Source organism: Lissotriton helveticus, chromosome 5_1, assembly GCF_964261635.1.
Source record: "Lissotriton helveticus chromosome 5_1, aLisHel1.1, whole genome shotgun sequence".
NCBI classification, from domain to species: domain Eukaryota; kingdom Metazoa; phylum Chordata; class Amphibia; order Caudata; family Salamandridae; genus Lissotriton; species Lissotriton helveticus.
In genome coordinates this window covers 1,093,870,706-1,093,896,418 of record NC_136065.1, presented here as the reverse complement: position 1 = coordinate 1,093,896,418, position 25,713 = coordinate 1,093,870,706, and the positions used below count along the sequence as shown (strand labels likewise).

The following is a 25,713-nucleotide window of genomic DNA, read 5'->3' as shown; positions in this document are numbered from 1 at the left end:
TCTGATTCACTGAAGATCAACATGAAAATACTTGTGTTGTAGTAGAGCTTCACCAAGAAAATCCAAGAATATCAAAGAAGGGTAGTATTTGCTCCTTCATAAAAAAAATTGTGGATATTATCAGAGCAGCTGAAACATAAGGGAAAATCCAACCTGACGTAAACTTCAAGTAGTCATTTATCGACACCAACATCAACCAGCGCCATGGAGAAGTTCCGTATGATCTTCCAGTACTTCCAGTCCAACTCTGAGTCGGTGATGAACGGGATCTGCGCGCTGCTCGCCCTGGCCAGCGTGAAGATCTACACCTCCTTCGACTTCAACTGCCCATGTCTGCCCCGGTACAACATGATGTACGGGATGGGCATCATGTTTGTGCCACCCACAATATTCTTCCTCTGTGGGATGCTGGTGAACAGGCAGACGGTGATCATGCTGGAGGAGTGGAGGCGACCCATAGGCAGAAGAAAGAAGAACTTCGCTATCGTCAGGTATTGTATAGATTACAATTATTCTTATTTGAATGGTTGAATGAAGTAATTAATGAATTAAACATTGAACACATTTTTGCATAGCACAGCAACAAGAAAGCTCCAGGCGTATTCTGTTTATTTCTTCATTCTCCATTCCACTATCTGTTAAAACTCAGATTTACAGGACCTCCATCCGGTATGCATTTTATTAATTTTTGGCATGCTAGTAAATTTTGATGACTATATTCAGATATTTGACTCCAATTCCAGGTGTCCCATGGATAAGGTTTAATTATCATAGGTCCATTCACATTGTCTTACAATATTACTGAATATTATTGCATTTCTGCCCTGGGATGTTCTGTGCCACTTAGAGAACTACATTCCTATTGTTTTGTATTAACCACATTGATAAGCAGGTGATATGCCCTTCATAGATTTGCATATTTTGGGATATAGGTTTCCTTTTTGTACGTTTAAAATGGCAGTGCATCTTGGCTTATGGTGGCACGAGATCACAAATGTACTTCTAAGTGGGGCAAATCCAGAAAGCACCAAGTTATCTATACATTTAGTCTGCCCTTGCAATAAATTCGAGATTTGACAATTATTGCATTAGGTACATTTTTCAAAAAGTGGCCAGCATATCATTTACCAGCGCCTTGGGACAGATCAATGTACTGGAGGATGTATGTACAGGTAGTGGAGGAGTGGAGGCACACGTGTTTAAATGGCTAGATGCTCAGGCAGATCAAATGCACTTCGTGGCACAAGACTACACAGATGGATTGGTGCAAATGTTTGGGTGGAGTGATGGAATAAAAATGCATGTACAGAAGATGTGATGTATGTGTGTGTGATACTAATCAACAGTTGGGGAGGAGGAATAACTGTCCATTCAGTTCCCCTTTATTAATCCAGAATCAATAGTGGAATGGACACTTGTAACCGTGTACCTTTGGTTACTTAAAAACCCTCATCAACGCGGTGTACGAAACGTGCCTAGCGGTGTATCTTTTTATCCGCTCTCCATTTGCGTTATGGCATAGTCATTGGGTTTATAAAGTTGTAATATGCCAGCCTCAAGCCTGAGGCAACCTCTGGTACTGCACGGTAGTGACCAGAAATCGTGACTCGCCCAAAAACAATGGTTAAAAAACAGGGCTGTTTTCTCCAAAATACTTTAATTAAACTCAAAACAGGTCTGTTATTAAAAAATTGATGGGATATGATGTTAGATCGTGTAACTGGGTCCAATCATACCACATGGTATAATTAAACTCAAAACAGGTCTGTTATTAAAAAATTGATGGGATATGATGTTAGATCGTGTAACTGGGTCCAATCATACCACATGGTATGATTGGACCCAGTTACACGATCTAACATCATATCCCATCAATTTTTTAATAACAGACCTGTTTTGAGTTTAATTAAAGTATTTTGGAGAAAACAGCTCTGTTTTTTAACCATTGTTTTTGGGCGAGTCACGATTTCTGGTCACTACCGTGCAGTACCAGAGGTTGCCTCAGGCTTGAGGCTGGCATATTACAACTTTATAAACCCAATGACTATGCCATAACGCGAGTGGAGAGCGGATAAAAAGATACACCGCTGGGCACGTTTCGTACACTGCGTTGATGAGGGTTTTTAAGTAACCAAAGGTACACGGTTACAAGTGTCCATTCCACTATTGATTCTGTATGTGTGTGTGGACAAATAGATGGGAACAGGTGTGGAATGATACTTGTCCAGGCAGTTGGACAGTTGATGTCTAGTTATTGAGATATACAGGTGGATGGCCAGAGAAATGTGTGGACGCACAGATGGATGAGCCAGAAGCGGAGCTATGTATATGTGTGCAGGTGAATTAATGCAGAGACATATGATGTACGGGTGCAAGGATGGATGGATAAGTGAGGTGATCAATGCCAAGGAAGGTGGATGAGTGTTGATTAACAGGTGGGTGGATGAGTGGAGCCATATCAATGAGTGTTCCAGATAAAGGACACATAGATGAGTGTTGTAAAGCTATGTAAATAGAGAGATAAGTGGATATCAATTTAAAAGAATGGATGGGTGGATACACAAGGGTGGTGGATGCTAAGATGGGGAGTTATGCAAGTTCGCTGATATGAACGGTTGGATTTTTATATAAATTTAAAGATGCGTAACTTCTGTTGGGATAGAAAAGTCCCCACATGGTACTAGATGTGAACCCCTGCCCTGAGTTCCCTAGCTGCGGTGATATTTGGATCCTTGGTAGCGAATTTTGGTCATGAGTGAACACAGATCCTCAACCACGCATACAAGGCCCTGCACAACACTGCACCAACATACCTGAACAGCCACCTTTCCTTCCACGCACCGAAAATACATCCCAATCAGCCGACCTCTCGCTGTCCACAATCCCTCGCATTCATAGGGCCAGAACAGGCGGAAAGTCCTTTGCCTACCTCGCGGCCAAGGTCTTGAGCAACCTCCCCCTCCACCTCCGACAAGCACCCACGCTGTCCTAGTTCAGGAGAGACCTCAAGACCTGGCTCTTCGGCTGCCCCCCCAATCCACTAAGGACCTCGACCTGGTCCTTCGGACGACTTCCACACTCAACAGAGCTGCCCCACCTCCAGCACCTTGAGACCCTCATGGGTGAGTAGTTGCCCTTCAACAACCACGATTGATTGATTTAAGTGTGTGCACCAGGCCTGTCTCGCGGTTTGTGGTCTGTTTATGGATGGATGCACCATACGCTATCCTCATAGTGGTAGAGGGCTACCATCTTAACAGGAGCTGAGAATCATGAGCACAGTTGTGCTGCATTCCTTCTGACCTCTTTTGTGGGAATGGGGCCTACTAGGCCACTCATAAATGTTCCACTGCTGTGTGTTCAGCTCAACCTTGGCCTACATATGGAAAGATGTTAAGACATTTTCTTTTCATAATTTCTTTTTTTTTTTACTTTTCTTTATTGATTTTAATAACACAATATAATTGAAGATGTTGAGTCATGTAATTCATGTTTGAGTGCACCACAGTGGCGTGAGCCTGTGAGGGCTACAGTACATGGGGACAGTCCATTCATGTGGGAAGTTCACCACACTGGTATGTGAGTGAGCCTGAGTGCTACAGTACATGGGAATAGCGCATGCTTGTGTGAGTGCATGCTGTGGCATATATGTGAACCTGTGAGAGCTGCAGTACATAGAGACAGCACATGCAAGTTTGTGTGCATCACGCTGATGTGTACGGGTGCCACGAGTGGTACAGCACATGGAGGGCTACACAAGTGTTTGCTTGCAGCAATAAAGATGCAAAGGTGCAAACAGCAACGGGCAGTCTCTCGCTCAGGGTCCAGGCAGGGGAGGGCGAGGGTCAGCGCGAGCAGCGGCCAGGAACAAAGAGGGCGCTTGACCCTCGCCCCCTGGGCTATATAGTCACTCCCCCCTCCCCCAAGACACAGGAAGTGACATTACAGGGGGACCTCTAATCCCCCCAACCACTAGACCACTCAGGGTCTGTGCCATCCTATGGCACTAAGGGTGGCCGCCCTCGTAGGTGGCCACCTTTGGTGTCCCGGGGCAGCCAATCAGTTCTGCCTGTTGTGACCAGGACTGGGGACTAAGTCTGTCCATGCTGAGTGTGGGTGTATCACACAGGAGAATCAAGAACACTCGAATGGAGCCTTTAGCACCAGCTTCTTCCTGACCCAATAAAAGAAGGCCCAGTAAGGAGAAGGAGATCACCTGGAAGGAGTGAGTTCCAGTAGAGATCCTGCATAGTGGGTCCTGGGAGCAGACTGTTCGATATGGGTCAGTCGGCACCACTGCATCGATAGGCCAGTCTTTCCGTGTGTACTGTCATACTGATTGGGCTGCCTGCCAGTGTGCGTAGTCCATGACCCCCCTCATATGTCAGGTGGGGGTCACAGTGATGATTTAGGGACATCGCCCTGGTATAGCGCTAGGCCAAGAAGAGTGCCGTCACCCTGTGTGCCCCTGTAACCTGAAGAGGCCATTGCACTGTGTGTGCTGCTATGACAACCCCAGTGTATCTGGAGGGGGTGTGGTGAAGTGAAGGGTGCCATCACCCTGAAGCAGCATGCTGCCATGAAGAAGGAGTAGGCTGTGACCTGCGGAAGAAGAACAATGATTTCTCAATCCGAATCTGGGAGCACCCAAGACCTGCCACTGGGCTCAGAGAGACTGACTACTAGGCCACTGGTCTTCTGGAGGAAGTTGCTCTGACTGACGGGCTATGGCACAGAGACACTTTGTCTTCTGCAAAGCTATCGTTGAACTCACTATCTGGGCCTAGCTTGTATGTTTCCTCATGTAAATGGGGAATAACCACTGTCCTTAAAATGGAAAGCGGGACTTGAGAGCTGAGCCTGTAAACAATTGTGTACCTGCCTTATTAAGACTGTGAATATTATTTGTGGTGTACCATATTATACTTTGTGTATGTGTGTAAATACTACCTTTTACAAAAAAGAAAATATTTGACTGGACAATCATTTATTGGGATTGTTAGGTGTGTTCAGAGTTGCGAGGCTGTATTAAACCAACACCTACCTCCTCCCTGAGAAGCCTTGGACTGCTCAACTCACGCTAGCACTGAGTCAAGTGCAGAAGGGGAAACAGCATTTACAATGTGGTTATTACCATGCAATCCCTCTAACACACATACATTACAACGCATATATCTTTACCACACATGCCTTTACTATGCACGTTTTTACTACGAAAAGGCCCTTACCACGTATACCTTTACAACAAAAATGTAAGTATATAGCAGATAAGTGAAGCAATATATATATGATGACATCACTGATGACATCATCAATTGAGTGTAAGTGTTTTCTAAGAGTTAATGAGTTCTAAACATATATACAAGCCTACTACAAAAGTTAGATTAGTTTACTAGGTGTACAAGTAATGAGAGATACTATTTCTAACATATGTGATCTGAGTTGCTGGGTGACTGTTTGTATCAGTGTGTGAGTGGGTGTCTGAGTGCCTGTATAGGCGTGTGAGTGGGTGTATGAGTTGTGTGTGGGTGAGTGAGTTAGTTTCCGAGTAGCTGTGTGGTGTGAGTGGTTGGTTGAGTGTGTGAGTGGTTTTGTAAGTGGTTGTGTGTGTTTGAGTGGCTGTGTGTGTGGTTGTATGTGTGTGTGAGTGTTTGTGTGAGTGGTTTTGGGGGTGTTAGTGGGTGTGTGAGTGGCTGTATGGGTTTGTAAGTTGGTGTGTGAATTGTTGTATGGATGTGTGACTGAGTGTGCGAATTGTATGGATGTGCAAGAGGGTGTTTGGATGGTTGTATGGGTGTGTGAGTTGTTGTGTGGGTATATGAGTGGGTGAGTGAGTGGTTGTGAGCATGTGTGAGTAGTTGTATGGGTTTGTAAGTAGGTGTGTGATTGGGTTTATGGGTGTGTGATTGGATGTGTAAGTGTGTGAAAGAGCGTCTGAGTACCTGTATGGATGAGTGAGTGGGTAAGTCAGTGTCTGTATGGGTGAGTGAGTGTGTGTATGAGGGGGAACAGCGTTTACTACGCAACTTTTACAACGCTGTGCCTTTACGACGCAACTTTTACAACGCAAGTCGTTACAACGACTTGCACTGGGGGGCGCTCCAGGATAGGGAATAGTTTAATTTACTATCCAACTCCTTCCCTACTATCCACGGGGACCGGAGTTGGAATAGTAAATTAAACTATTCACTATCCAGCGCCCCCAAACGCAAGTCGTTGTAACGACCTGCGTTGTAAAAGTTGCATCGTAAAGGCATGCGTTGTAAATGCATGCGTAATAACGACATACATCCGTGTATGAGTGCCTGTATGGGTAAGGGACTGCATGTGTAAGTGGCTGTATGAGTGGGGTTGTCAGTGGTTGTATGACTGGGTGTGTAAGTGGCTGTATGAGAGAGTGAGTGGGTGCATCTGGCTGTATGGATGAGTAAGTGGGTGTGTGAGTAACTGTATGGGTCTATGAATGGGTATGTGAGTGCTTATGTAGACATTTGAGTGGGTTTATGAGAGACTGCATGGGGGTATGAATGGAGGTGTGTTGACATCATCAGTGATGTAATTCGAGATGTAATCAGTGATGTCATCAGTGATGTCTCTGACCATGTCATGAGTAATGAAATATGTGAGGTCTTAAGCAGTGCATTACAGGGCATAACTTGTAGTTAGCTCAAGTTACTATAACTGCTGAATTTTAATGGTTTTGTACGAGTGAAATCTGAGCCTAACTATATTGTCTCTATAACCTTAGATTTTTCCAATTACTTTCCAAGGTTTTTTTAAATTCTATTTCCTAACTATAACACCCCCTCTAGTCTTTGGTTTTGTCACCAAATTTCAGAGGATGTTTTAATGTTATTTGCTAACTATAACCTCCCTTCAACCTTTAGTTTTTTAAGTTAATTTCTAAGGTTTTTTAATTTTATTTCCTAACTATAACCTGTTACCTTTGAGAGGGAGTGTGTGAACGAGAGCATGAGTGTCTCAGTGGGTGTGCTAGAATGTGAGTGGGCATTTGAGTGGCTGCATAGGTGTCTCACTGGGTGTGTGAGTGGGTCTGTGAGTGGGTGCATGAGTGTCTGAATGGGTGTCTGAGAGGGTGCGTGAGTATCTGAGTGAGTCTATGAGTGGATACATGAGTATCTGAGAGGGTCTATGAGTGGATACATGAGTGTCTGAGTGGGTCTGTGAGCAGATGCATGAGTGTCTCAGTCTGTGAGTGGGTGCATGAGTCTGTGAGTGGGTGTGTGAGTGTCTGAGTGCCCTCTGTTTTGAAATGAAATGAAATGAAATCGGGTATTTATAAAGCGCACGGATACTCACAGGGAGTGTCCTGGTGCTAATCTCCAAAAAACTGAGGCAAAACATGGCCCTCCCCGATAACCAGATGTTATTGTTGGAACAGCCATGTTTTAAGTTGTTTCCTAAAAGAAAGCATGTCCTGTGCCCGCCTGAGGTAAGGGGGTAATTCATTCCACAGACAAGCAGCTAGTACCTGGAATGACCTTCCTCCTATCCAAGATCTCGTGATCTTGGGAATCACCATGAGGAATTGTTTGGAGGATCTTAGGTCCTGTTGAGACTGGTAACGTTGGATCCTTTTTCTCAAGTACACCGCACCGTACCTTGGAAGGCATGATAAGCGAGTACTAGGGCCTTAAACTGGACCCTCTTTCTCACCGGGAGCCAGTGCAGCGCCTTCAGGTGGGGTGACATGCGTATTCTGGAGTTTACCATGAAGATAGCTCTGGCTGCAGCGTTCTGTACAACCTGCAGCCGATTGAGAAAATACTCTGGCAGCCCCAGATACAAGATGTTTACAATGTAGTCCAACCTAGATGTCATTAAGGCTTGCACTACAATCTTATGGGATTCCACCGGGAGGTGGGGAAGAAAGTTTTTTACCATTCTTATCAAGCTGTAGCAAGTACCAATGACCTCTTTTGCTCTTTTTTGCCTTTTCTGTTAGTTTTTCTACCCTCTGTTTTGCCTTTCCTGCTTGTTTTTCTCTCCTCTGTTTTGCCTTTTCATTTTTCTGCCCTTCATTTTGCCTTTTCTGCTAGTTTTTCTGCCCTCTCATTTTCCTTTCCTCTGTTTTGTCCTCAACTATAAATAGGAGAGGGGCTGTGCGGCCCCCTCCCAGACCGATTTCGGCCCCAGGGACCCGATCCCTCAGGTCCTGGCCATGTCTCCCTAGGTGCCATGGAGTCCAAACTGGGAACCCAGTGTGCAATGATAGGGACTGTAGGGTAGCCTCAAGGCCCCCATGGTCCCATTCAGCTCTTTGCCTCCTGCGGGAGCTGCCATTGCCTCCACATGCAGGAAGCTGCAAAATATGTAGCTCCCTGTGTATAGGAATAATATTCCATCTGTTTCCAACAAGTTCGAGCAGTTTGACAGCTCCCGTTTGCTCGAAGCAGAGTTATGTTTGCTCTCACTTAACGGGAGCTGTCAGCTCCCGCCAAGCAAAAACAAACTGCTATGTACCGTGGGTGGGCATCCCGGGACATAGCAGGAGCGGCGGTCCCCAGGGCCATTAATGGCTTCAGAAGAGGGCTGCGCAGCCCCCCTTCCTTTGAATGCACGGGCCTGCCCAATGGAAGTTGTGGTCCCCGGGGCTGTATATGGCCCAGGAGGGCAGCGTTGCCCCCTTCCCATTATTACATCCATGGCCTTGGGGAGATGGTGGTCCCAGGGACCCGGTTGGGCAATAGAAGGGGGTCCGCGTAGCCCCCCTCCTTTTTTCTCATAAAGCCCTTTGGAGGTGATGGTCCCCAGGGCTGTTAGAGCCTCAGGAGGAGGACTGCGAAGCCCTAGGCAGGTGGCAGTCCCAAGGTCCAAGTTTGGCTATGGAGAGAGGGCCCTCGTGTGCCCCCTCCCCTTATTTAAGATACAAATGAGCCCCCAGGACCTGGCCCACCCGGGGGCAAATCTTCAAAGAAGCACATGAGCCTGTGCTTCATTTTTAAAACATTTTTGCTGTGGATTGTGACTTTGTCACGATTTTGTGGCAAAAATTAAAACAAATATGTTTTTTCGCCATGGAGCTGAAGCAGAGTCCCAGGAAGGCTGCCAACACTTCCTGGTTGAAGTGTTGGCAGCCAATCAGATTTCAACACGGGGACTGTCAGATCCTCAGAGGATCCGTGTCTCTAGATATACAAATTTGGTTTACCGTAAATTTCTCAAAAACTATTGACTGGATTTAAATCACATAACAAAATGGGTGCTTTCTGATGCCAGGAGCTACCTTTCTTTCACATTTAATGTAATTCTGTCCAGCGGTTTGGGCAGTAGTCGTATTCAAAATCCCTATGGGAAGTAACATGGGAAACACACTTTTTTTTAACCCCCCCCCCCACCCCCCCATTTTCTGGACCCCATTTGACGGATCACCCCAAACTTTCCATACACAGCTAGAATGACTGGTACGTCTTTTTTGTAATTTAGAATTTTGCAAAGAATCATCCTATATATTCGGGATTGGTAAGGGTAGTAGGTGATATGGGTCATTTTAGAGTTTACAGGTGGATAGGGGTATTGGGCGGGCATGGTGCTTTTAATGTTTAGGAATGGGTAAGGGTATTGGGTCGCAAGTGTATTTTTTGAATTTAAGGTGGGTGTCCGTATTTGGGTGGCATGGGTGTTTTTATGGTTATGGGTGGGTGAGGGTATTTGGGTGGCATGGGTGTTGGATTTAGGGTGGGTGAAGCTATTTGGGTGGTAATGGTATTTTTAGGACTTAGGGGTGAGTAAGAGTATTTGGGTAGCAGGAGTATTTTGGGGTTTGGGTGGGTAAGGTTATTTTTAGGGTTTAGGGTGGGTGAGGGTATTTGGGTGGTAAGGGTATTTTTAGTGTTTAGGGTGGGGCAGGGTATTTGTGTGCTCAGGGTATTTTTAGATTTTTGGTTGGGTGAGGATATTTGGGTGGCAAAGGTATTTTTAGGGTTTAGGGTTTAGGGTAAGGGGGAGTATTTGGGTGGCAATGGTATTTTAGGGTGGAGTAGGGTATTTGGGTGATAAGAGTATTTTTAGATCTTTGGTTGGGTGAGGGTATTTGGATGTTAAGGGTATTTTTAAGGTTTAGGGTAGGTAAGGGTATTTGGGCGGCAAAGGTATTTTTAGGGTTTCGGGTGGGTTGGGGTATTTGGGTGGCAAAGATATTTTTAGGGTTTAGTTGCGGTTGTGTATAGGAGTTGGTGTCCACAAGGTAAAAAAAAAAAAATATATATATATATATATATATATATGTACCGCCACAAAGTTAAAAAAAATGATGGCACTCCACTCGGGAAACTTTTCAACAGCATTTATTTTTAGGCTGCGAAGACCAAGACAAGTTGTGATTTCATATATATATGTACATATACATCGAACCAAATGCTGTTCCCTTTCTTTTTCAAACAGCACGCCAAAGACACAAATGTTGCATAGCGGTGTTTATTTTCAAGCTTCAGTCAAGACCCAACGCGTTTCGGGGACAACCCCTTGATCATGAGTCACATATATATTTGCAACACGAGTTGCCTCCTAGGAAAGGAGCCACATTGGTAACGTATACTCAGCAAAATTTCTTTAATGAAGGAACAGCAATGTGACAGCAGTGAAATGCCTCGCCAAAATTAGTCCTGTCCAACGCGTTTTGTGCATCCCGCACTTCCTCATGGGCTACGGGCATTACTTAACAGCAGTCACGGCAGTTTTTTTAAACATCCTTTTATTCGTATATCCCGCCCCAATGGGCGTGGCCACCGCGTGGCCTCTTGGTCATATTAGGAATTTCAATCTTCCTTTCAAGAGAGCGAAAGATACATACACACACAGTTTTCACTTACCTGCAATATACTTAAATGTTCATTGTAAAGGTATGTGTAGTAAAGGCATATGCATGGTAAAGACTCGCGTGGTAAAGATGTATGTGTGGTGATAGATGCATGGTAAAGGCATGCGTGGTAATGGCATGTGCTGTTCCGTCAAACATCAATGCTGAAAGGGTACTTGGCCCAGTTGCTCAGAGCCCATAGTAAGGTGGGTCCTGGGACATCAGGAGTGAAATGCCTCAACCCTCACGGTTGGGCTCAGGAATGCCTGCTTGCCCCATGGCTCTCTGAAAGGAGTTCTTACATCTACATCTGCGTGTAAGTGGAGCTATATATGGGTCAAAGTACAATCTGTTCTGTGCTCAGATGGATTGATGCATGTATAGATAAAAGTGCAAATTAGTAAATAAAGAGATGCATGTGCTTTTAGGTAGATAGTTTCACTGTAATATGTCTAGATTGATGGATGGGGTATCCATTTGTGGATGGAGATGCAGAGGAGTGTGGAAGTACATATGAGCTGTTGAACTGGTGAGAGCGTGCCTGCGCACAACCACATGTGGGTTGATACAGCTCTGTATGTGGGTTGATGTAAAGGTGGAATGATAGATGGATGAACTGATGAGCATATCTCAGGTTACCTTGTCTTTGGCTCCTTGCCAAGTGCCCACTGCTTCTGACTGGGTCATAGTGTATTAATTGCCTGATCTCTCTTTCTATCTTATGGCCCTTTAGCAGACTTGGAGCACAAAGGATGTGTCAGGACATAGAGTTCCTCTTAGTGGTCACGGTACGTGCCAAGATAATTGCTGTCACTGAACAAAAGTTCATCCTGTAGCATTTAAAGTTATCTTCCTCCTGGGGTGCATAATAACGAAGGGAAAACACATTGACAGAGAAGAAGGACAAACCAGGAGACTACATTGTTGAGGTACAATCACGCAACTCAGTGATAGATACAGACGTTAGCATGGTGTCTAATGTAGTGAAAGGGGATAGGAGCACACTTCTATCACGTCTCAGCATCATTACGTCTAGGCATCTTGGTCGATGTAGTACAATGTTTTTTGCTCAGTACAAAGTTCGAAATGATAATTGGGTAATGCCATATTTTTAGTAGCGTTTCCCTAGACACGTGTTTCTGGATTCCTCCATCATCAGTAGGGAAAAAGATAGTAGGTTGCTGGACATGCTGCCACTTAATGTTTAAAGGCACAATTCCACTCAGAGCAAGCAGGCGCTCCCAAGCTCGTCAGCTCAAGCGGCTCAAGGGAGCCTTTTAAAACGGTGAAAGGGGATCGGAGCACACTGCCATCACGTCTCAGCGTCATTACCTCTAGGCATCTTGGTCGATGAAGTACATTGTTTTTCGCTCAGTACAAAGTTCGCAATGATAACTGGCTAATGTCATATTTTTAGTAGCGTATCCCTAGACACGTGTTTCTGGATTCCTCCGTCATCAGTAGGGAAAAAGTTAGTAGGTTGCTGGACATGCTGCCACTTAATTTTCACTTGCACAATTCCACTCAGAGCAAGCAGGCGATCCCAAGCTCGTCAGCTCAAGCGGCTCAAGGAAGCCTTTTAAAATGGTGAAAGGGGATAGGAGCACACAGCCATCACGTCTCATCGTCATTACCTCTAGGCATCTTGGTCGATGTAGTACATTGTTTTTGGCTCAGTACAAAGTACTGCCCTTTATCAGACTTGGAGCACAAAGGATGTGTCAGGACATAGAGTTCTTCTAAGTGGTCACAGAACTGGCCAAGATAATTGTTGTCACTAAACAAAAGTTCATCCAATAGCATTCAAAGTTATCTTCCTCCAGGGGTGCATATCAACAAAGGGAAAACACGTGGACAGAGAAGAAGGACAAACCGGGAGACTACATTGTTAAGATACAATCAGGCAACTCAGTGATAGACACAGACGTCATCATGGTGTCGAATGTAGGGCAGGATTAAAGGATGGTCCATGTGGACGTGCCTAACTGAACCTGAACTTTATGAAAGTGTAAGAGTTTACCAAACTTCATGTCACGTTAATTTTCAGGTGATCATCATGGATGACAGTTCACCAAAATGCCAGGGTTAGTGCAAGTGCCATCAAGCACACGTTTTAATAGTTATTATGGTGCTCTGTTCTGGAGTCTCTGTACTCTGCAGCGCAGATGGAGTGGTGGGGGGCTGTAAGGGAATAAAACTCTCCCTCTTTCCCACAAAATTTCTCCTGAGATGCATATTACGGTAATGAATATTTGGGTCAGTAATGTTTCGAAAAAAGCATTACTTTCCTAAAATGAAAGATGCTGTTCTTAATGGTTGTTACACTCCTGTATGAATAGTTGGGACTGAAAAGATTTTGTATTATTCTGCAATATGACACTTAGCCCAACTATTGCAGCTGTAACTGAGATGGTCTCATGCTGAACTGTGAATTTCTCCCACTGTTTAAGGTTTCTTGTATTAAACTAAGGGACATATTATCAAGGAACGGTGTTAAAATTATCGCCGCTTTAGGGGGCAGGAAACTGCCGCTAAGGGGCGATAATGGGCTTAATAATATGTCCTTGTGAATTCCCCTAGAAGCTCATGTTCTGGTGTGAATATGGGCTTCTATTGGAATTCTCTACAACATATTATCAAGCCTATTATCGCCGCTTTAGCTGCAGTTTCCTGCCGCTAAAGCAGCGATAATTTTAACACCGTTCCTTGATAACATGCCCCAACATGTTTAGTTTTCCTGGTGTTTTTTTCTCTACTTAGGTCCATTCGTATAATAAGTAACCCAATCATTACCAATGAGAAGAATCCCATAACATGATATTGGCTCTTTACAGGAGAGATGGTGTTCTTTGGGTAACGTGCTGTGCTTGGTTGTGTAAAACATAACCACTTGCATTTGGGCAAAAAATATCCATATACATTTCTTCGGACCTCTAAGCATTTTGTAATATGTTTACAGTGTCTCCTGAGCATGTTTGCGTGCTTCAAATGAGATTCAGTGAGGACGTCCTTGAGTAATGGCTTTTTTCTTCCCACCATACCATACAGACCAAATTTATGGAGTGCCTGGTGAAATATTGCCTCATGCGCACTTTGGCTAGTCTTAGCCATAACAGCCTTCTTCTTATTCAAAGTAGCCAGTGGGAACATTTCCTTTAAGGTTATCAATTGACACAAGCCAACTTTTACAACAGTTGAAATTTGTGGTGCCAAGTCAAAAAAGGCTCCTATGTTCTTGACCACTTCAAGAGACTTTGAATAAAAGGTAAGAGCGAGGGGCAGTGTGGAGGGAGGTTTTACAGTGAAGTCACTAATAATAGGTGCACTTTTTCTTTTTTAGCACATAATATATTCTGGTATAAGCCATTTGCAAAGGATTTTGCTTCAGAAATGACAACAGAAAGTGACAAATTACACTTGCCAATGCCTGTACTTGTATGGTTACAAGGACTAGTAACGATTTGAAGCTTTGTAGTAATGCACATGTCATCTTGGTACTTTTTGACTGACCAGATGATAAAGTTATGCACTGTATGTACTACATAGTAGAATCCTCAAAACCAGATGGCATGACTCCTTTAAAAAGCATTTGGTCAACGGTTTCAAACGTCATTGATAGATCCAAGATCCAGGATCCAGGAAAGCTACCTCTAAACTTTATCTCACACTAAGGCCCTGCCATTTCACTTCCAAAATCACATTCACACATCAGACTCATTCAACACTCACTACATTAGAGGACTACAGATTGTTTTGTCTCAATGAAGACCAGAAGGTGTTTGACCTATGTCTATCATAATTGTTTGGACAATAATTCCTGGGATTGTGAAGATTCATAGAGGATTTTGCACAAAAAAAAGGCACAGTTACTGCATATGTTTAGATTGAATGGCACTGTGCTCCATGCCAGCGATGTATTTTTTACAAAGGTCACGCAATATGAAATTTTAGAGTCCAGTACCAGAATGTGTATAGTTTCAAGGTGGGAGGTATTTCAGACACCTGCTGGTCTTGAGCTGATCTTCAATAAATGTCAGCGAATTCTACAAGAATGACTGAATTTGAAGCCAGGTAATGAGATGTAGTTAAGGAGCTGGGAATCATTGATGACCTCCTTGCTATGAGCTAGCCCTGATGAAATATCTCAATGCAATGTACTGAGTTTGACAAAATGAAATTATTATCGGATAATTGTAAATTGTCTATGCCATTGTTCATTGCTGTGAGTTTCATACATTTATCTAGATTCCAGAAAAGTTACATTATTCTTTCTTGAGGATTCTAAATTTCATGGAATATAATGTGAGTGTTAGATCCTTGAATACGCAATCTGCAATATCTAGAATGCTTACTGATCCGCAGTTGGTGAGTGGAGAGAACAAACACAGCTAAACAGATTTTCATTCATTTCTTCAAATCAGGGAGTTCAAGTGCATATGTCCAACACATAACGCAATATACTGAGGCAACGAAGCAGATGTTGAGAAATTTGATGGGAAAGAACTCAAAATTATATTTTATATATCTGATACCAAACAAATAGTAGGTTTTCAGGCATCCCCTGTTTCCTCGGCGTGGATCAAAGAAGTGTTGTATTGACTGAGTCTAAGCCTGTTTTCTTGTCAGGGGAGGTTTTTTTTAACTTCACATATTTAATGCACATGAAACAGAGCCTTGTTGCCTGATCATTGCTGATCGAATGCGCCCACTGCGGTGATGAAAACTTCCAGCAGGCTAGCCAGGCTCCGGCCCCTTTCAACCTAGTCTTGTATATGGTTTAGTAATAGTTTCCTATAGATTTTCCCTGCTCCATCCAACAATGACATTGGTAAATAGTTTGCACTGTCTGATGGCGAGTCTTTTTTGAAAATAGAGATGATATTCTCTGTTGTCCATTAGCAGGGAACGTCTTCGAATTTCCAGATCAGTTTGTAGACTGCTTAAAAAAGGAGAACCCATATGCCTTGGTTCGAAAAACATCCAATAACCTTTTATCTGGGCCTGGTGCATAATGTGACCTGACCATTGGCCTTAAATCGCATGAATCATTTCTTCTTCAGTAAATTGTAAATCTTAATTAGAGCCTAATATGCTAACTGACTCTGGCCCATCTTCACATTCTTTCTCGAAGCTATTATTGTTCTCAATTAGAGCAGAAAACTTTCAGAGCCATTCGACTCCCCTGTTTAGGTTTGTAGGTGTCCCGCTGCAACCCCATTTGACTAATTGCCAAAATCTACTTGTGTCACTTTGATGTAGCCCACTTTTTACCAGATTCCAATCTTTGAAAATGTAGTAGTGTCTTCTTAAGTTTAGTTAATAGCTTATATTCTCCTCTTAAAGTGTTTAGTATCATCTCCCCTGTCGGTTCAGATACCTATTTTTTAAGTCTTCCATTAGAGTTAGTATTTTTTGCATAAAATTCCTCATCAAACCATTTGAAGTTTTGCATGGAATAATTTCTTGATTTTAGGTTGGTGATATTTTTGGATAAAGGGGGATGAATGTGAGCATATTCATGAAGGCTTGAATTATATCATTCGTTGGGGCTTGCTTCTGAGTAATAATTTCTTGTAATTGATTTCTGAGTATTTTGTCTAGATGGCAGTATCATGTTTTGGGGTTTCAAAACTAAGTTAGTGGGTGCCTCTTTAAGCCTTGAAGTAGGAGCTTTGCTATTAATGGATAATGATCGCTTTCAATTCTTGGTTGAACACTCATATCATTAAGACTCGATACTGATTAATATGGAATTGATCAAAGTTGTTCAGTTTTTATCCAAAAGATATTTTTTGCAGACATTGCAGGCATATCTAATATTACAAGCCCATTAGGAGTATAAAGGCCGCATGCTGTCATCATTATTGCAAATGTGAATCCTTTCTTCATCTCACCATGTGGAGGTGGAGGTGTTTTAATGAGCCTTTGGAAAGAGAACTGAAATGTGAAAGAACATTGCAGTGTGTTTGACAGATATGGCGATGAGCCAGTCTTTCTGCATCGATGTCCTATTGTTATATCATCAATGGAGGTGCTTCTGGTTCACAGGATTTAAAAATGGAAGTCAAGGGTGTGATATAAATACGTTGGCTCCGCCATAGAAAGGATGAAATCACATTTGTTTTCTGTTTTTCCTGATGTGCCTCTTTGAGTAAAAAGGAATGTCACACAATAATTTAACTATTATAGATCAGGTGAGTCATTCGTTACCAAGTTATTAGTGAAATATCTGAAGTGTGTAAGAATGGCAAAATACTCGCTAGAAAGTTGTAGCATCTTCTGTAGAACACAGTGCCATTCCTCTCTTGTTCATTTGTTAAGGCAAGTGCTTTGAAGACCATGGCCCCATATCAAACCACAGAAGTGAGCAGAGACTACCTGGAGCTTTTGGTGCAGGAGATACAAATGACTCATAGGCAGCGCATTATGCTAAACACCGTCGGTTTCGGCAGCAAGGCTAATTTTCTGATTGGTGGGTAAGATATTAGAGATTGAAGATAACTCTATTTCCCCACATCCACATTAATTACACCTTTGGCTCGTGCCTGACTTTTGCGCCTTCCTACATATGTCCAGCTCAAGTCCACCTCTGATAAACCTTGAACAAATGGAAAATAGGCCGGTGTGATACAGATGATTGCATGACAAACACACATTCTGTTTACTCCAACAGATACATTTAAAATCATAGATATGCTTTTCAAATATTTCACAATGCATGGCATCATGTGTTTAGCTTTAAATGAATACTTTGTATGATTTGAGTCTAACCCTGGTCCCACACAGTTAAGATTCTGAGATGCCTAACGCGGCCTCTTGTCTACTTCTTGCTGCAGGTACATGTGCACTTCTGTCATCCAGCGGGCAATGATCGCTCCTGTGGTCTGGATAATTGTCACCCTCCTCGACGGAAAGTGCTTCATCTGCGCCTTCAGCGAGTCAATTGATGCAGACAGATTCTCTGGCTTTGCCAATAAAACGTCCCTGGAGGTTCTAATCTTGCTCTCCAAGGTCCCCTGCAAGGAGGATGAGCTTGTGAAAAACCACACTTCCAGAAAGGCCATTTCCAGGTACCTGCGCTGCTGGTCACAGGTAACACTTCCTGCATGCCTCTTCTGAACAAGGGCACCATTACAAGCCAATATATGAACTTTTGTTGTAATAGTTGGATTTGGTTCCTTTATATGTATGCATGGATGTAAACATATGTAAAACACACATGCAGGTGCCATCGCATATCCAGGTAGACCTGCAGAGTCAAGTTTATGAATGAATGCACAGATGATCGATGAACGTTTGGGTCAATAGCAAGATGGGGTTTGTGAATGGATAAATGTTGGTGGAATGCTGTATGGATCAATGTGTGGGTGGATAAATGCACATGCTTGAGTATGTTGATAAAAAAACATGCACGACCTATAAATAGGAAGTTACCTCTAGGGGCTCCTTTTCTCCTGATATGCCATTCGATACAGGGCAACCGGGGTTTAAGAGTATTGTTATCTTTAAAAGTACATATGCCATTGTCCAAATCATTTCAGCAGTTTTAACAGTGGTCACTAAATTTCGAACTGGAATTGGATGTGTTCCATGGGCGTGGGAGTCAAAGACAGACAGGAAGGACCAGGGCTGGCTTTGGCTTTAGCGCTGGTGGTGCCCGGTGCAAAATAATTTTTAGTGCCCCAACACCCCATGACAGCCTTCTCGGATTTTCTCACTGCCACCTGGCAAAAGTGCCCCTCATCTCTCCAATCATACGTTATTGCTAAACACAGTGCCCCCCTCCCCCCGAGGTCAGCGCCCCATTCCAAAGGTCAGCGCCCAGTCGCGCTGCCCTAAAGCGGCCCTGGTAAGGACATCAGGGTAAGAGGTGGCCAAGGTCAGTGAATGGAGGATATAAAGGGATAAAATGTCTGAGATTAAGGTCCCAGTCATTGTGAAATCATCTCAGTATATCTGTGAGTGTAAGATACGGTAGGGTATTGAGAGAAGAGAGTGTTATTAGGGTTTGACACAGAAGAAGGGGTGGTGGTTTGGCCATGCTGCCTGCTCTTGTTCCCTGTAAACTCCATATTCTATAGGCAGAATGAAAGGGGACAAGTTCGGATTTGAAGAACATGCAGGTGGATTGGTGGAAACTGTGGACACGTGCAGTGGGGGAAGGAGCAGGGATAAACTGATCCCAGTGACTGATATAATGCATAAGGTGAGGAATAGAAGGAGGGTCGTATCTGGAATTAGCCAAGTGGCGGAATATGGCTGCCGAATGAGACAAAGAGAGACAGGGTGGTGGTGTGTGCCAAGATGCAGCATTTTAATAGTACTACCCAAAGGGAAACTAGAGACTCATTGGGGTAGAGGTAACTAAAATTGGTCTTGAGGGCTTTCATGACTGAATCGTGGCAGCAGACCCAGCCCTGCAAGCAGCCTTCTAACCAATAGTCCACTAAGAAAATGCCAAGGTGGTAGAGTGGCCAGTCCGGCTCTGGAAGTCATGAGGAGCTTGTGATGCTGGTGATTGCAAGGAGAGCAGTGTGGTACTGATGCTGGTGTGCAGCCTCTGTCTTCTTTTCTTGCTCTTGCCCTTGTCTTTAAAGGCGTGTGTGAGCAGCCTGGCTGATGACGCCTAGGGGGACGTGCTTCTATGCCGGAAGATGATATGGAGGCCCAAAAACTAGAATTATTGACCGAGTCTGTAGACAGTAACGCTATGTTTGTAAAGAGCTGCATGAAATGTTTAAGGATATCATGATGAGGCTCAAGGGCAAACCATAAAAAAGCGCATGTTATCTCGAGCCACGTTAATGTGACTTGTATGTCCTTTGATTAGTGGAAAGGTTTTCTCTACCTCCACTAAGCACTAAGAGACAAGGAACAGGTATTAGCAATGGAAACTTTCCTCACACGTATAGAGCAGGGGCAACATAGGCTGCAGCAGGGTGGCAGCTTACAAACACACACACACACACACACACACCACCTACCAGATGTAGGACAGGTAAAACCTGTTCAAGATTCCCTCATACATAATATGTACCCACTGTGCAGGAACAATGAAATCTTCCCTCACATATTCAACCTAGTTACAGCCTCTGAAATTTTTAACTGGATCAATTCTGCTTTGCTGCTTTGGAAAAAGAGGTTCTGACATAAACAATACATTGAAGATTTGTACAGCCAGCCAGTAGGCTGCCCCTCAAAGTTGTACTGCGTATCATTCAAGTTGAGGTACCCACAGTTGAGCAGAGCTCTGCCCGTGTCAGCATTTATTGGCTTCAGCGCACATGGATTTTTCCTACAGGCACCAGCAGTTGATGGAGAAGGGGTATTTGAATCTCAATCTATTGGTAAAACCATAAAACAGAAGCCCCCACTGGTCATATAGACCTTTGGTTGCCAACTTGAAGTGTTGAGAGGGAGCTAAAATCAAAAATACATATCCAGTACAATAAACCAATGTGGCTTCACAATAACAACAGAGACGATGGTATTCAACCGTAGAGATTTGTTTTCCAAATATCAGTCAAATCATCAATCAGTAAAATTGGCAGTGGTCAAGAAAATATCAAAAATCCAAACAGGATATTAAAATGTTCAAATACCCTTCATTTTAGTATTAAGAAATACCCAATAGAAACAATCAAAATGTAAACAAAGCAAAATATCCAAATTTCTTCCATGAAGAAACACACCCTGTCTAAATTAAGAAATGAAAGAGTGATGGGAATTTCTGAAGAGGAAGTTAAGAAGATGTTAGCATTCAATGAACCTCAGTAGAAAGTCAGAGGAAACAAAAGTGTCCAGCATGAATCTTTCTACTCGGGGGGGGGGGGAACCCAACAGAGAAATCTTCTCGCTTCTAAGTCGGGGTAAGGTCTGCTCTAACTAACTATAGAGTCGCAGGGATTCTGCTCCTACACAGAAATGTGCACAGAGACCCAGGACCTCAGTGAATTGTGGTGTACCAAAAAATTCACCTCAGTGCCTAGAAACCCTACCCAGCTAGCATCAGTGCCACATTAGCTCTTCGTCCTATAGCAAAGGAACCAATGATTAGACATCCCAGAACATACGACTTAGGTTATATTCAGGAATGGCGGGAAGCAAGAGCACTCTTTCATTATACTCTCATACCAGTCCACAACAGGAGTAAAAAAGAGACACAGGAAAGGTTAAAATATTTATTTTAACGACGTGCTCTAAGATGCAGTATCTTTGCTAACATAAGCAGACATATGATTAGAAATAATATGATCAGCATTGTTACAATTCCATAAAACACAAAGGGAGAAATTATATTATAATGATGGTGAAAATAGGTCATATAGCGCCTAGTGATTCACCCTCCCTAGCTAGGAACTATGGGCCCGATGTAGGTAACCAAATACCGGTCGGTAATGGCCGTAAATACCGAATTTCGGCCGTTACTGACCGGTATTTGGTGTTTGAGATGTAGGGGGCCTAAAATTTAAATAATCTGTCAATTTACCGATTCGGTAAATGTACCGATTCTGTAAAATACCGAATCGGTAAATTTACCAAATCGGTAAATCTAGATGTAAGTGGCACTGAAAACAGTACCACTGACCCTTAAGAATTCGTTATTTACCACCAAATTCTATTTTGTGGTAAATAACGAATTCCTGTGTACATGCACATCTGTGCATGTACACATGTGCCATGTGGCACACATACATGCCAGAATTAGGGGTGCAACAGGGTGTCAAAGTGACACCCAGTCCCCCTTGACAATTCGGTAATTTTACCAAATCGGTATTTACCGATTCGGAAATTGACATTGATTCCTATGGGCCTCAAGGCCCATAGGAATCATTGGCAATTACCGAATCGGTAAATAGCGATTCAGTAATTACCGAATTATACCGATTCGGTAAAAATTACCGAATTATTTCCTACATCTCATTTACCGAATCTAGAATACCGAATCGGTAAACTTCGGTATTCTAGAGTCGGTAAATAAGATTTACCTACATCGGGCCCTATGTTTTATAAAATATGGAAGGTCTCTTAGGCTTGTACGTGGGACTCCATACCCCTAGAATCGGCAGGAATGGATCACATCAGGATCTGCAAAAGCTCTCTGTCTCTCTGGAAAAACGGGATTCTTCCAAGTGTCTGCAATCATGCTTACAGTGCGATATTAAAGGTGCCAGAATAACATTGGCTGCAGCTGCATTTATGTTATGGCTAAAAACGTGAGTCAATCAGTCCGAACAACAGCTACCTTGTTATGATAACCTTGGAGGCTTTAGAATTCAGTGTGCAAACTAGAGTCAAGATGTAAGTCTAGGGATGCTGAAAACAAGCCGTTCTTATGTGAAGCCTTTCACGCAGCCTAACTTACAACAACAGTTATATGTAGTGTCATGTGCAAATGCGGCAAAAAAGTAAAATGGCGTTTAAACTTATAATAAGCCTATGCAAACTTAACAATGTGCGCAACAAGGCCCAGCCTTTACTACAATAGAACACTAATTAGACGCACAATTGAAGGTTCCAGAACATCTATATCACGCTCCCACAGTCTGGAACCAATCCCATGGCAGCATTTGATGGGAGCTGGTAACGCCCTAAAATTCCCATGCTCACACAATTAGGTACACATTTGCTTGCTCATGAGAGTTGCATCTTCCTAGTATGCCAAGCACGGTAGGCTGCTTTTACCGTCATCTCTCCAACTCTGCTGCTAGCTTTCTCTTCAAAGAACCTCACTATCAGTCTAATATATAACAATAACTCTTTCTCTAACTAACGAGGAACCTGATACCACACATGTGGAAGAGACAAAACCAGCATACCGCCAACCTTAAAGCGTGCAATGCTCAGCTAAGACCTGACGCCAGGCTATACATTTCCTCAAGAATCAAATTGGAAGCACAATACCATATTATTAACCTTAGGAATCAAACAACTATTATTAAAGTATAAATACATATTTGGTAAATGCAGTTACACTGATTTTCATCCAACTCAGTACAGTTAAGCATGATTTCTTAACATGCCCGAAAGTGATAGCCAACCAAAGTTCATATTAGAGTGGAACACACAGATTAATGAAATTAAACACACATTGAATATAAGAGTTACACGTAAATGCATATACGTTATAAACAGAAGGTGGAGCCTAAATGTACGCTGCTCCAAAGCTCCCTCCACCACTGATGGCTTGTATGTCCATCACAAATCAAATTAATCTTTCTAGAGACATCTCAAAAATCTGTTGTCTACAACATCTTGCATCTGGAGTTTACCAGTTACTTCATTTCAGTGTAAATTTTACACTGACTCACTTCTCTTTTTCTTAGCTCCCTTCCCCTCAACTACTTCTTCTTTGATCTCATATATGTGAATCCTTTAACCCCTCCGCCGCGGCCGGAATTCTGCGCCTGTGCGGCTGTTTTGAAGAGTGGGCGGGATCATGACGGCCCCCAGCCGTCATCAGCACACGCCCAGCTTGATGCATGACGGCCGGGGGCCGTCGTCAGCATTGAAGGGGTTAAACAAAGCAAACAAACAAATCAAACACATTTCAATAATTCTAATAGGGTTCAATATAGTGCCTTAAAGCCCAATACCTGTATTACTCAATCAATTGCTTACTGTGGCAAATCCCTTTCCAATCGCTTCCCATGTGCTGTAGTTTCTAAATCCTTCTGGTGCTGTTTCAAATCAGTGATGTTTTCCACAAACCGTCTTATCTCCTCCCTCTTATCTGGTATACCAGTGTGGCATTGCTAAACCTTCAACATCTTTCAGACTCCGCCTTACTTTGCTAGCAAAATATCTAATGCAAACTGATTTTGCAATACCATGAATCTAATAGCTATGATTTTACTATCAACAGTCAGTAATGACCCAGCAGTGCTAATTGCTAATTTATCAGCTATTGTAGAAAGCTTCCTAATCTTGAGGTCATTTAAAACAACCCTGACAGAAGGAATCCTTGTGCCAAAAATATCTCCAACTATTTCAGAAGCACTACTACTACGCTCTGGCCTTGCAAAGAAACCCATGTCATGCTCATTTAACTTTCTACATGATAGATCTTTGGAAATACTACAGATAAATAACAGGTATCAGCCAAATTTCTGGGTAATTCAAAATAGGCATGAGGTTGTACACATTACGAGACCCCAGAAATAACAGAATCCTCCGCTCCCATAATCGGTTCTGTATCACCCCCTAACTCAAACGCATGTTCACACTTACTTCCTCTGATGAACTTATAATGTGCCACATGTAATCCCCTATACACACACATAACTTGCCTCTGTGTTGCTTATCTAAAGTTAATGTATTTTGAGTTCCCAACTGTTTATTTTCCTTCTTTGCCCACTTATCTTTTCCCATTTCTTTTCTTTCCTCAATCACCCTTCTCCTATCTTCCAATTAATCGATAAATGTATCTTCAATTGCAGTCATGGAACACATCACATTCTGTCTATGAGCATAAGCAGTGTTAAGCTTAGGTACAGGCCGAAAGAAACTCCAAACTGTTTCCGTCTCATTGGCATTAGGATGTGAATTCGAATGTTTGTACATCACAACCTCTGAAAAGACAGTCATAATTGAAAAAGCAATACTCAGATTGGCGCTGTTGATATAAAAGACTAAGCAAAATACTACTGGTGATGCCATAGGTAAGAGGAATGTGGTGATGTGTAATACATTTAATTAACAAGAGAGAAAGGGTCGATAAGCCACTCTTATACCCCTTAGAAATACTACAATCAAACAACAGAAGAGTGACTGGAGCGAAAAACAAGCAAAAAAAGGGGGGTAAAGAAATTCAGTTACCACCACCACAGAGTATTATCAAAAGAGGAGAGGGAACAAAGGATGGGTTTTGCAAACACAGTAAGGAAAAAGAACCCTCAGGCACCAACTGAACGTTGGTAGCCAGTTGTCTTCATTGGGTTCTCATTGTAAGTACATAGGATAGTACCCAATAGTGTAAAGTGAATTAAAGGAGTGTGGACTATTCCCCAAACCAGAATAATTTATTTAATGAAGGGAAAGTTCTAACTCCATTAAAAAAGTGATAATTGGACATACAAATGGTTGGGTTAATTTGAACCAGAGAGTCCTAAACATAAAAGTGCAAAGGTCGACATGTTTCTGCTTTTAATGAGCCAATATTCAGCTCAGCATTCATCAGGACCGTACATACCCTCGCCTCGTAGGCCGTGAGAACAAAAAAGGGGGATGATATTCCTGGATGGTAGTGGCGCTACACCAAATATCGGCAATATCAATATTAGTTGTTCTATTATCTTAGGCGTTGGGTGCCTAGGTATGGGTCATCATCCCACCCCACAAATGATCCGTAGATCTAAAGATACTTATGAAACACCTATCACACCAACTTAGAACATTCAAAAAGAAACACAATGTCACAAGTTAAATCCACAAGGTCACAATCAGGTTGAATGAATGCATAAATCTTTTAATCCACAAGGCTTTCTCCAAGTCCAGCCAACACGTGTTTCGTCGTATGGGCAGGTACCCACGACTTCATCAGGGCTGGGAAAGAAACAATACAGAAATATATTGTAGTCCCGCCGTACATCGGGCAATGTTTATACTGTACATATAGGTAATCAGTAATCTTCCAACTGTGGTATCATGCAAGTGGGTCTATTTTTACATATTCTATGCCCACAGATATCTAGGTTTATTCACATTCTTATATCAAGAGTGCGTGAAAGTGAATGATTGAAGAAGGGAGGAAGGGAGATAGAACTCCCAGAGAGAGAATAAAAGATGCCTCCACCGGAGGCAAGTGAGTTCCCTACAATTTTTGTCAATCAATCCATTCACCGGTAGCATCAGACTTCCCGGCATCATACCGGCACTATGCCTCACTAGTAATT

The 25,713-nt window shown here is 42.9% G+C and overlaps 1 protein-coding gene across 1 annotated transcript in view; it reads left to right on the top strand.

The window, feature by feature from the left end:
* The first annotated feature begins 204 nt into the window (after positions 1-204).
* Positions 205-25,713, top strand: part of CALHM3 (calcium homeostasis modulator 3) — a 56,879-nt gene continuing 31,370 nt past the window's right edge. Inside the window, exons 1-2 of the mRNA XM_078641173.1 lie at positions 205-491; positions 17,656-17,911. Of these exons, the coding sequence (XP_078497299.1) occupies positions 205-491; positions 17,656-17,911 (543 nt within the window). The remainder of the gene's footprint in view (positions 492-17,655; positions 17,912-25,713) is intronic.